General features: G+C 46.7%; 1 protein-coding gene across 5 annotated transcripts in view; it reads left to right on the forward strand.

The window, feature by feature from the left end:
• The window catches only part of TNC (tenascin C), a 107,258-nt gene that overhangs the window by 44,790 nt on the left and 50,389 nt on the right, over positions 1-12,079 (forward strand). For all 5 annotated transcript variants that reach the window (XM_063144764.1, XM_063144760.1, XM_063144762.1 and 2 more), the window contains 7 exons: positions 1,547-1,810; positions 3,383-3,498; positions 3,593-3,749; positions 5,049-5,318; positions 8,575-8,760; positions 10,068-10,157; positions 11,788-12,051. In XM_063144764.1, coding sequence (XP_063000834.1) covers positions 1,547-1,810; positions 3,383-3,498; positions 3,593-3,749; positions 5,049-5,318; positions 8,575-8,760; positions 10,068-10,157; positions 11,788-12,051 — 1,347 coding nt within the window. The remainder of the gene's footprint in view (positions 1-1,546; positions 1,811-3,382; positions 3,499-3,592; positions 3,750-5,048; positions 5,319-8,574; positions 8,761-10,067; positions 10,158-11,787; positions 12,052-12,079) is intronic.

Raw genomic sequence — 12,079 nt, forward strand, 5'->3', positions numbered from 1 at the left:
AGCAATGTCATGCATGCAGAGTCAGGGTATATCACTGCATCCCTAAAGTGCTAAAGCTGCTACTGCCATTGAAAATGGTAGCAGGGAAGGTGAGGTGGAAGGACTTGTTAGGCCCCTAAAAGTAAAAAGTGCAAGGTACAAAGGAAGAACAGAGAAGGAAGCTGCAAAAGAAATATAGTGCTATAGAGAGCCAGTGTGGTGTAGTGGCTAAGGTGTTGGACTGGGAGTCGGGAGATCTGGGTTCTATTCGCTACTCAGCCATGGAAACCCACTGGGTGACTTTGGGCCTGTCACAAACTCTCAGCCCGACCGACCTCACAGGGTTGTTGTTGTGAGGATAACATGGAGAGGAGGGGGAGGATTATGTACACCGCCTTGGGTTCCTTGGAGGAAAAAAGGTGGGATATAAATGTAAGAAATAAATAAATAAATAAATAATATAGCAATTTAACACTATGAGCAATTTAGCTGTATGGCAAATTCAGCAGTATGGAGAGTTAGCCATTTTGCAATTTAATGATTGTGGAGGTTTCGCACTTTAGAGGCTTAGCGATTTAGCAGTTTTAGAAAATTGGGTAGCTTAGAAAAAAAGGAAAGGAACCTCTCGTGCAAGCACTTGAGTCATTGCTGACTCCTAGAGGGACGCCTGCTTTCGCTGACGTTTTCTTGGCAGTCTTCGTAGTGGGGTGGTTTGCCATTGCCTTCCCCAGTCGTGGTTAACTTTCCCCCAGCTAACTGGGTACTCATTTTACCGACCTCGGAAGGATGGAAGGCTGCGTCGACCTGCGCCGGCTGCCTGAGGACCAGCTTCCGCTGGGATCGAACTCAGGCCATGGGGAGAGTTTCGGCTACAGTAACTGCTGCTTACCACTCTGTGCCACACGAGGCTGGGTAGCTTAACCCAGTTCATTTACTTTGGAGGGGTGGAGATTGAAAGAAGAATACATTACAGTGAGTGGCAAAGTACAGAAACCTGACCTGTATCTGCACAAGTTACCATTAAGTGGTGAAAAAGCACAACAGTGGTGGGGAGGGGGGAGAGGGAGGAATGAGGCACACAGCAGCTGAGGTGCATGGGGGCCGGGTTAAGGGGTGGTGGTGGAAACTGACTAAATGCAGCCGTATCAAGGGGAAACAAAACAGACCCTGCAAAAATGTGCCTCTTCCCAAGGGAATCTGTGGTATTGCTGCGGATTGGCTATGACGGAATGTGTCACAAATGACCCTACGCTGCTCCACATTAAATCAGCCATGTAGATATGTCCATATTGTCATTCCAGGGGCATTCAGGTGGCTGGGTAGGAGATGCCAACTGGCATTGAGCAGCCATGTGCCTCTGGAATCTCACTGTGACCAACCACAGAATTCAAAAAACCAGAATTCCCCATTTGTGTTCCAAATGATTTCCTCCAAGAAGGGCTCTCTCACTCTCACATAATGTTGCTGCACATGCAGTTCTGCCCATAATACGGTATAGTTGATTCAGTTTTACAAATGCTCATCCTTCGTTGACCCTTTTTAATAATAATAATAATCTTCTTGCCAGTATCTCCTCCGAAAGATCTGACAGTTACAGATGTGACAGATAAGACGGTCAACTTGAAATGGAAGAATGAAAACGTCGTCACTGAATACCTTATCACCTACATCCCTACCGGCATTGGTGGCTTAGAGATGCAGTTCCGTGTCCCTGGCAACAAAACGTCGGCCACCGTCCGTGAGTTGGAGCCTGGTGTGGAATATTTCATCCGTGTCTTCGCCATCCTAAAGAACAAGAAGAGCATCCCAATTAGTGCACGGGTCGCCACTTGTGAGTACAACCAACGGCAGCAGAATTACTCGGCAAACTTGTTCACAGACAAAATGATTTCTGTAACGTGGAGAACATGAGTGCACCCCTTTTAGTTTCCATGACTCTGTTCAGATGACATGCTAAGCCATGGTGGTAAGTGCTTTGAGCCTGTTCAGAAGATACCTTAAATCCCGGTTAAGGCTTTTGGTTAAGCAACAGGATTTAAGATGTGTTGTGCAATGCGTTTTGCTAAACCCTGCTCACTCACTAACCCCAGTCGGACCATCTGCAGCAGGGTTAGTGGCTCTAACCATGGCTTAAATTGTTGTGTATGACAGCACGGCTTGTGGTTAGTGCTAACCCCAGAGCACCACAGATTCCCTAACCACAGAGCCTGAAGTGCCATCTGAACAGGCCTAATATGACTTAGCATGTCATGTGCACCGTTCTTAACGATGGTGGCTACATAACCATGGTTTTAAACATGCTCACTAAACATTTACTGCAAAAGGGGTTGCAGCCTAACCATGGCTTAGCGTGTCATCTGAACAGGCCCAATGTTTTCGACAGGCTTCTTCCCCCTATCACTAATGCCGTTGGCAGATTTGCAATCAGGCCACTTCAGAAATCCTTCTCCCAATATAAGCTGAGCAGAAACCATCTCTGATGTTTTGGCATGGCTCATATTGACTTCAGCACCTAGCAGCCCTGCCACCCGGTTTGCTCCCCTTCCCAGCACATTTACACTTCTGAAGGAGGGGAACTGACCATGGGGGAAGGTTCACTGCTGATCAAAGGAAACCCCTGATGGGCTTTATCCTTAAGGCCAGACTGTTCTTGAACATGTTTAGAAGCATCTTTCTTTTCTTTTTTTGCTGCATTGGATGGGATTTATCATTGCCTCTGCCTCTCAGACACACCATTGGCTAATAGTCAACTCAACACTGGCCTTAATCCACACCATGGTTGATTATAATCATGTGTGCGTTAGGGGTGTGCTGGATCTGTTATGGATCCCCAGATCCGAAGCGGAGCGGGCCGATCCAGACCTCCGAAGCCCAGTTCCGGAGCGGATCGAGGGAGGTCCGGATCGACGCGAAGTGGTTTGGAATGGTCTGAAGTGATTCAGACCATTCCAAAGCTTCAGAGCCAGGTAAGTGGGAAGGGGAGATTACCTGGCTGCCCATCCGCTGGTGCCACAGTCATTGCGGTGATGGTGGCAAAGCCAGGTAACTGGGGAGGGGGGCTTCCCTGGGTCCATCGTCCACCACAGTCCAGGCGGCTGCTTCAACTGCAGCCCTGGCCTAAGGCTGGAAATGGCATCCGAATATTGATCCAGACCTCCGGATCTCACTCCGGATCCAAACCGGGACCTGATCCGGTTTGGGGAGGGGATGCACAGCCCTAGTGTGCATGTCTTTGAATGGTTGTTTCTTTGAGCATGCCCTCCGCTTTCTGAATATATGGTGTTCTTCTTCATATCTCCCATTACCTAATCACGGTAAGCCTGTGAAGAAATGTAGTTTATTCACATCTATGGTGAAACCATAACTCTCGTGCCTTTTCTTTCTTTCTGCTTGCGCTTCTCAGATTTACCCGCCCCAGATGGCTTGAAGTTCAAATCTGTTAAAGAGACATCAGTAGAAGTGGAGTGGGACGCCCTGGACATTCCATTCAGCGGCTGGGAGATTGTCTTCAACAGCATGGTAAGGAAGAATTCAATCCCCGCGTCCTTCGTTGTGACTTGAAAGGTCTGGCTTCTATTCTTGAGATTTCAATGGATTGACCCTTGTATTGCAGAAAGAGGAAGACAATGGGGGAATAAGGAGCAGCCTGAAGAGGCCTCAGACGTCGTATCTGCAACCTGGCTTGGCCCCAGGACAACAATATAATGTGTCTCTCTATGTTGTGAAGAATCAAACCAGAGGACCTGGCCTTTCTAGGGTCGTGACAACAAGTAAGTAGCCATTGGGTATCATGGGGAGTAAGGAAAAGATAGTTCATGTGCCTGCAGTGGCTGTCAGAACTGACAACTATTACAGTCACCTGGAAGCTTCCTGCCAGATGGAGGCTTTTTTTAGAGTGATTATGAATACCAGAGCAGTAAATGGGTTTTAATATTCGTTTATCTAACTATAGTGGTGTCACAGGCAGCCTACTGGGTCCAGGAGTCTGATGGACTCACCTGCCTCCACTCCTCGAACCCACAGTATGTTCGCAAGCCTGTGGGTTGAGCGACTGGCAGCCATCCGCCCTCCTCCAAAGCCTCCATTGTGCACAACATTTGAGACTCCGGAAATTGAGCATTTCCCCCATTGCGTAAATGGTGGCTGTAAAGATGCTTGCATAAATGGAGCGTTGTACACAGTGGGGGAAATTGTGTGATTTCTAGAGCCTCCCTTGTCACACACAGTGGAGGCTCCAGATGAGTGTGGGCAGCAGCTGAGCGCTCATCAGATGCTTGCAGAGCTGTCAAAGAAGCTCGTGAAGTGGGTGTGTGGGGCAAAAGATGGGCTCAGGTGAGTTTGCCCATCTCTATCTCTCTATTCCCTACTTACCTTACAGATAGGGCAATGTGTGAAAAACATTCTACAAACTTTGATATTGTACTCAATGACTTCATTGGCGTTTAATAAGGAGAAGGTACAAATGCTTGGTAAACACAAAGGAAGACCGGTTTCAGGTCAAGGTTTGAGGACCCACACCCCCTCAGATGAATGTCGCTAATCTGTTCAATGTGAATTTAACACCCTTCAAGATCCCTGTTGATAATATGGTTCCACATAGACCCATCCTCCTGGTGGTTCCACATAGACCCATTCTCCTGGTGGTTCCACATAGACCCATTCTCCTGGTGGTTCCACATAGACCCATTCTCTTGGTGGTTCCACATAGACCTAACCTCCGATTGGAGTCCACCAAGGGAAGAGCCTTCAGCGTGGTGGCCCCACTCCTATGGAATTCCTCTGGAGGTCAGGCAGGCACCAACTTTGTATTCCTTTCAGCACCTCCTGAAAATGTCATTATTCCTGGAAGCCTTTCCTTAATGACCAGCCATGGTTCACTGTACATTTTGTTTCTTTTAAACTCTACCTTAAAGTAGTTTATTCTGTTTTTATTTTATCTTGTACACCACTCCAAAATTTTCAATGTGGAGCGGTATATACATATTGTAAATGAATAAAATAAATAAATAATGTGGCTTGTTGTATCCAAATATTTTCAATTCCTGCCTTGTCCTTTTCTTCCGCACCAGGGCTCGATGCCCCCAGCCAGATTGAGGCAAAGGATGTTACAGACACCACAGCACTGATCACATGGTTCAAACCCTTGGCTGAGATTGATGGCGTTGAGTTGACCTTTGGACCCAAGGATGCCCCAGGGGACCGGACATCCATTGACCTCTCGGAGGATGAAAGCCAGTACTCCATTGGCAATCTGAAGCCAGACACAGAGTATGAGGTGACACTAATCTCCCGACGTAGAGATATGGAAAGCGATCCCATGACAGAATCCTTCATCACAGGTAAGAATCATAGAATCGTAGAATAGTAGAGTTGGAAGTGGGCTATAAGGCCATCGAGTCCAACCCCCTACTCAGTGCAGGAATCCACCCCAAAGCATACCTGACAGATGGTTGTCCAGCTGCCTCTTGAAGGCCTCTACGATGGGAGAGCCCACAACCCCCCTACGTCATTGGTTCCATTGTCGTACTGCTCTAACAGTCAGGACATTTTTCCTGATGTCCAGCTGGAATCTGGCTTCCTGTCACTTGAGCCCGTTATTCTGTGTCCTGCACTCTGGGAGGATCGAAAAGAGATCCTGGCCCTCCTCTGTATGACAACCTTTCAAGTATTTGAAGAGTTCTATCATGTCTCCCCTCAATCTTCTCTTTTCCAGGCTAAGAATTTCTCATACTTTCTAGTTTCCTTCTGCTCTGCTCCAATCCACTGACTCCCAAACTTTCAACCTTCAGAGAGCCCTTTCTATGTTGACTTATTTGGCCAACAAACACTTTGGCACAATGCAGAGATTTCTGGGGTTCACGTTCACTTTACCGGCTATGCTTTTGGGGCCTCATTGTTGCCCCACATGAACTGCAGACTTATCTTAGAGTGCTTCCAACATACCTCAGTCACACCAGCGTGTTGTTGAGGGGGCAGCAGCACTCACAAAGATTTGTGAAGGAGCCCTCTGGACAGCCACCTCTCATGGATGGTTGAATTGGTTTTCCTGCACAATGCAGAGAGTTGGACTGGATGACCCTTGCGGTCTCTTCCAACTCCACAATTCTATGATTGTAGGTGTGGCCAGCCACAAAATGCCAATTCCCCTGAAGGCAAAGTGCTGAGGCTAAAAGGAAAAAAAAATAACTTGCCCAAGAACCTGAGTTCCAGGCACAGCTCTGGTCTGAGATCAAAAATGCAAAACCACTTCTTGAACTCGCAGGTTGCTGGCTTCAGTGCCCATTTCATAGAAGGAATCGTGATGGGGCTTGGAGACAAGTAATTTGGCAGAGAAACTGAGTACAAAACAGACGTGGGGGGCCCAACCCCCAATGCAAAGTCCTCTATTCATACCCATTTCACAGAATGCAAATGGTTGATGCTCAGAGAAACACTGACACTCCCCAAAATACCCAGGGAAAACACATACACACACAGACACACACACCAGGCAAAACACACATTGCACCATACGGAAGAAGCGTACAAACCAAGATGTTGGTTTAACACACAGACAGAACTTTTTTTAAAAAAATTAAGACAGTTTAACATAGACAGAGAACTTGTTTTTAATATATATATTTTAAAAAATATCCGGAATGGCTGGGAGCCTTTTGGGTACCAAAAGAGGTGTCTGCAGGGACATTGGTCAGACGTACTGCAATTTTGACGCCTCCATGCTACCTCCAGTAGCAAAGGCAGTGAGCATTTATACATCAGTTTCTGGGGAACATGGGTAGGATGGTGCTGTTCTACCGTGTCCTGGCCAATGGCTGGTTGACCACTGTGTGAACAGAGTGCTGGACTAGATGGACCTTTGGTCTGATCCAGCAGGGCTCTTCTGATGTTTTTGTCTTCTCTCAAGCCAATCAGAATACAGCTGGCTTTGCCCCCATTTTTCTGGGAGGCCCCTAGAAGAAGGAGAAAGGGCCTTTGAAAACGGTCCAGAAACTTCAATTGGTACAAAACAGGGCAGCATGGTTACTAACAGGGACTGGCCAATGAGACCACATCACGCCAGTCCTTTTCCAGCTTCATTGGCTGCCAGACCAGGTCCGGGCCCGATTCAAAGTGCTGGTATTAACATTTAAAGCCCTAAACGGCTTGGGGCCAGGTTATCTGAAGGAACGCCTCCTCCCGTATGTACATGCCTGGACCCTAAGGTCATCCTCAGGGGTCCTTCTCCGCGAGCCCCTGCCAAAGGAAGTGAGGCAGGTGGCTACCAGGAGCAGGGCCTTTTCTGCTGTGGCACCCCAGCTGTGGAATGAGCTCCCGAAGGAGGTTCGCTTGGCACCTACATTACATGCTTTTAAACGCCAGGTGAAGACCTTTTTATTCTCCCAGCATTTTAACAGTCTATAAATAAATTTTAACTTGGTGTTTTAAATTTGTAATTTTGCATTGCTGCTGTTTTTATCCGGTTGAGCTTTTATATTGTATTTTATAGTATGGTTTTATACTGTTGTTTTATACTTTGAATGGTTTTAATTTTTGTGAACCGCCCAGAGAGCTCCGGCTATTGGGTGCTATAGAAATGTAATTAATAAATACATAAATAAATAAGGTCTGATCCAGCATGGCTTTCCTTATGTTCTTATTGGTGCCAGTAGGCACCACTTTAAGTATCCCAACTCTGATGCCTTGCTTTGAAAAGTATTCTGCCATGGTGAAGAAATGGCTCATAATTACTGAGATCCCAGTGATAACAGGGCGGGATACAAATGTTTTAATGTATAAATAAATAATCCTGAATAGAGCTGAGTTGACTCATCTCATAGGGAAAGTATTTTAAAATTGCTTTATCCCAGAGCCTTGCCCTAAAATTCTTGCCCAATCTGCTCTTCCCAAAGTCCAATGCAAACAATCTGATCCTCACTTTCCGGGCTAATGTGTAGCGCGGAACATAATGGTCACATTCCCCCAAATTTTGCGATGCAGTTCTTGGCTCAAAAAGAAGAGTCCCAAACGGTGTTTGAAAAAAATGCAGTTTTTAGGATAACGTATGTGTTGAAATGTGTAGCTTGGGAGAAAATATGTATTCAAGTGAATATATAAATATAGCAAAGGAAAGGAACCTCTCGTGCAAGCACTGAGTCATTACTGACTCTTGGAGGGACGCCAGCTTTCGCTGACGTTTTCTTGACAGGCCTTATAGCGGGGTGGTTTGCCGTTGCCTTCCCCGGCCGTTATTACCTTTTGCCCAGCTAACTGGGTACTCATTTTACCGACCTCGGGAGGATGGAAGGCTGAGTCGACCCGAGCCGGCTGCCTGAAACCAGCTTCCGCTGGGATCGAACTCAGGCCGTGGGGAGGAACTGCAGAAACTGCTGCTTTACTGCTCTGCGCCACACGAGGCGCATATAACTTAAATACAAATGTTAATGCTATTTATTTGTTTGATTAAAAAAAGCCAGAGGAATGCAAAAATGGGGCAGAGATAATTTGTGAATGAGTACATCTGTAATTGACGCAGACAAGAAAATGACAGCCTCATCCATGTGCATGCCCAAAGTTTGCTAGCAAGGAAATTACATTCTTCCTTCTCCTTCTGCCTAGATCTGGATGCTCCCAAAAATCTGAAACGCCTCTCTCAGACAGATAGCACTATCACTCTGGAGTGGAAGAACAGCCAAGCGACCCCTGAAATGTATAGGATCAAGTATGCCCCCATTTCGGGTGGAGACCATGCTGAACTCACAGTCCCCAGAAGCAACCAAGCCACAACCAAAGCTACACTCACAGGTAAAACTGCTGCAAGATCACAAAGTTACTGTTGAACCAAATCTTTATAAATATTAATCAATAATTAAAACACAAATGATTTACTGGTATTTCTTTAATCAGGAGGAGAAAGCTATCAATGGCTACTAGTCCTAATGCTTGTGTGATGCCTCCATTCATAGAATCATAGAATAGCAGAGTTGGAAGGGGCCTTCAAGGCCATCGAGTCCAACCCCCTGCTCAATGCAGGAATCCACCCTAAAGCATCCCTGACAGATGGTTGTCCAGCTGCCTCTTGAATGCCCCTAGTGTGGGAGAGCCCACAACCTCCCTAGGTCACTGATTCCATTGTCGTACTGCTTTAACAGTCAGGAAGTTTTTCCTGATGTCCAGCTGGAATCTGGCTTCCTTTAACTTGAGCCTGTTATTCCATGTCCTGCACTCTGGGAGGATGGAGAAGAGATCCTGGCCCTCCTCTGTGTGACAACCTTTGAAGTATTTGAAGAGTGCTCTCATGTCTCCCCTCCATCTTCTCTTCTCCAGACTAAACGTGCCCAGTTCTTTCAGTCTCTCTTCATAGGGCTTTGTTTCCAGACCCCTGATCATCCTGGTTGCCCTCCTCTGAACACGCTCCAGCTTGTCTGCGTCCTTCTTGAATTGTGGAGCCCATAAAGCTATATATACCAGTTGCTGGGGAACATGGGTGGGAGGCTGCTGTTGCAATTGTGTCTTGCTTGTTGGTCCCTGGTTCAATGAATCAACCAATCAAATTTATTACAGCGTTGGTCCCTTGTTGACAGCTGGTTGTCCACTGTGTGAACAGAGTGCTGGACTAGATGGACCCTCAGTCTGATCCAGCAGGGCTCTTCTGATGTTCTTAAGTGACTGTTCAGAGGGAGGATCAATTAGTCTGGCTCAGAAACATACCTAAATGTGCCCTTCTCTATTAATACATGAACCCAAACTCAGTGATCCATCAAAATTTGGTCTTCTCCGCATTTCATGGTGAAGTTCGCCTAATCAAAACTGGGTACAAAAAAATCAGGGGAAATAATGTTCAAGAATGCATTGTATTAGACACATTGCTTGCACACACAAAAAAGTTAACATTAGAGGGAATTGTGGACCAAAATGCAAGCGTTAGATGAAATGTGCACAAATATGCTTCTGGATTTTCATGTCAACTTAGAAATCTCAACGTTCAGGACAAACTGAAGGATGAACCAAACACAAATAAGAGTGGGAAAATGAGAATGTGAAATTTTACAGATTCATCTCTCCCTACGTGATGACATGAATAACTGGTTGTTCGTGTTGTTGTTGTTCAGGTTTGAGGCCTGGGACAGAATATGGCATTGGTGTGACAGCTGTGAAGGAGGACAGAGAGAGCGCACCGGCCACCATTAATGCTGGAACAGGTAAGGAAAAGTCACCTTTTCATTACAAGAAGGGGAAGAATCTTTGGTCAAGGACTTCAGAGTTTAAACCAGGAACTTTATAGAACCTGGCCTAGTGAGCCACCGTGGGCTGCATGTGTACTATAGTCAAGCTTCACAGCCTTCTTCAGATACAAAAAGGGACAGTGGCATGCAACCTTGCCCCCTGTGATTGGCTGGCAGTATGAAGCCTTTGGACTGGTCAGGCCTGGTATAAATACTAGGAATCTGGCCTACAGCTTGCCTTCCAGCTTAAGATACTGAAGTCAGGGTTCCTATTCAGATCTGGATTCATGTATCACCCATAGCCTGGTCTCTATGGTCTCCATTATGAACTCACTAGAATAATAAGGAAAGGCAGCAAGGAAAGGCTGGTAATAGGTAGCCAATCCCAGAGACGTTTTCATAGAATCATAGAATAGTATTGGAAAGGGGCCTACAAGGCCATCGAGTCCAACCCCTTGCTCAATGCAGGAATCCACCTTCAGGCATCCCCGACCGATGGCTGTCCAGCTGCCTCTTGAAGGCCTCTAGTGTGGGAGAGCCCACCACCTCCCTAGGTCATTGGTTCCATTGTCCTACTGCTGTCCAGCCGGAATCTGGTTTCCTGTAACTTGAGCCCATTATTCCATGCCCTGATGTTCAAGAAGAAATCCTGGCCCTCCTCTGTGTGACAGCTTTTCAAGTCTTTGAAGAGTGCTATCATGACTCCCCTCAATCTTCTCTTCTCCAGGCTAAACAAGCCAAGTTCTTCCCGTGACTGCTCGTAGGGCTTTGTTTTCTCATGAGGCTTTCTTGAAAAGGCTGACAAAACAGTGAGATTTTAAACAATGACTACCACCATGTGCCTAAAACCAGTACTTGAGTATACAGTTGGTGTCCCATTAATATGGTAACAGTTTCCAAAGAGGCTGATCAGGGTGGGCAACCTGCAGCTATAGGGCTCTGTCTGGCCTTTGGCCCACTTTCAGAAGAGAGAGAGAGAGAGAGAGAAAGTTGGGTGGCCTCTCCCCATTTTAGCCTTGGACACTGCCATCATGCAACCTCTGACAGATTACCCCTGAGAAAAGGCAGCCCTCACCCCCCTGTTTTAGGCAGACCTATTGAAAAGCGCCTTGTTTTCACTGGACACTCTGCACATTCCTCAGGCAGTGCGCTACTGTTTTTGGCGCCAAGGCAGTGAACATTCACAATCTCGATAGCTGGGGCAAGTGGTGGGTAATTTAAGAAACATGCCAGCACTAAGAGGTCTTCTAGAAATGCAAGCTACCTGGAACTCAAACTGGATTGGCTCACAATTAGCTGTGTACGCGATGCAAGTTCATCGCGTACAATGCCCCTTCCCTTTATATCAGCATATTTTCTCGTGGGCATTCTGCCTGTCATGGAATGGAGAGAGAAACCCAGAAGTTAATCCACCAGTAGGACAGGTCTCTCTGGATGCTTTCCCTCCCTCTTGAAGCCAGCCCTGAAGAGGAGATTGGCTGCTTTTTATTCATTTGAAAGTAATGGCCAATCAATGATTGGCAATGGGCATGTTTTGGACCGCCACGTGCCCACCACTGAACCGAGTGATGGGATCTGACTGTTAGCTAATTCTTCTCCCACACAGATCTGGATAGTCCCAGGGACTTGGAGGTCACTGGTCCTACCGAAACGACGCTCACCTTGCGCTGGAAACGACCCCTGGCCAAAATAGATCGCTACCGCCTTACTTACGTGATGCCATCAGGGAGGAAGAATGAAATTGAGATTCCTGCGGATAGCACGTCTCACATCCTCAGATCACTAGATGCCGGAATAGAGTACAACATCAACCTTGTGGCAGAGAAAGGCAGACACAAGAGCAAGCCCTCCACCGTGACCGGTACTACTGGTATGTGACGTTGTTCACCTTGAATCAT

This window comes from Elgaria multicarinata, chromosome 19, assembly GCF_023053635.1.
Source record: "Elgaria multicarinata webbii isolate HBS135686 ecotype San Diego chromosome 19, rElgMul1.1.pri, whole genome shotgun sequence".
Classification (NCBI taxonomy): Eukaryota; Metazoa; Chordata; class Lepidosauria; order Squamata; family Anguidae; genus Elgaria; species Elgaria multicarinata.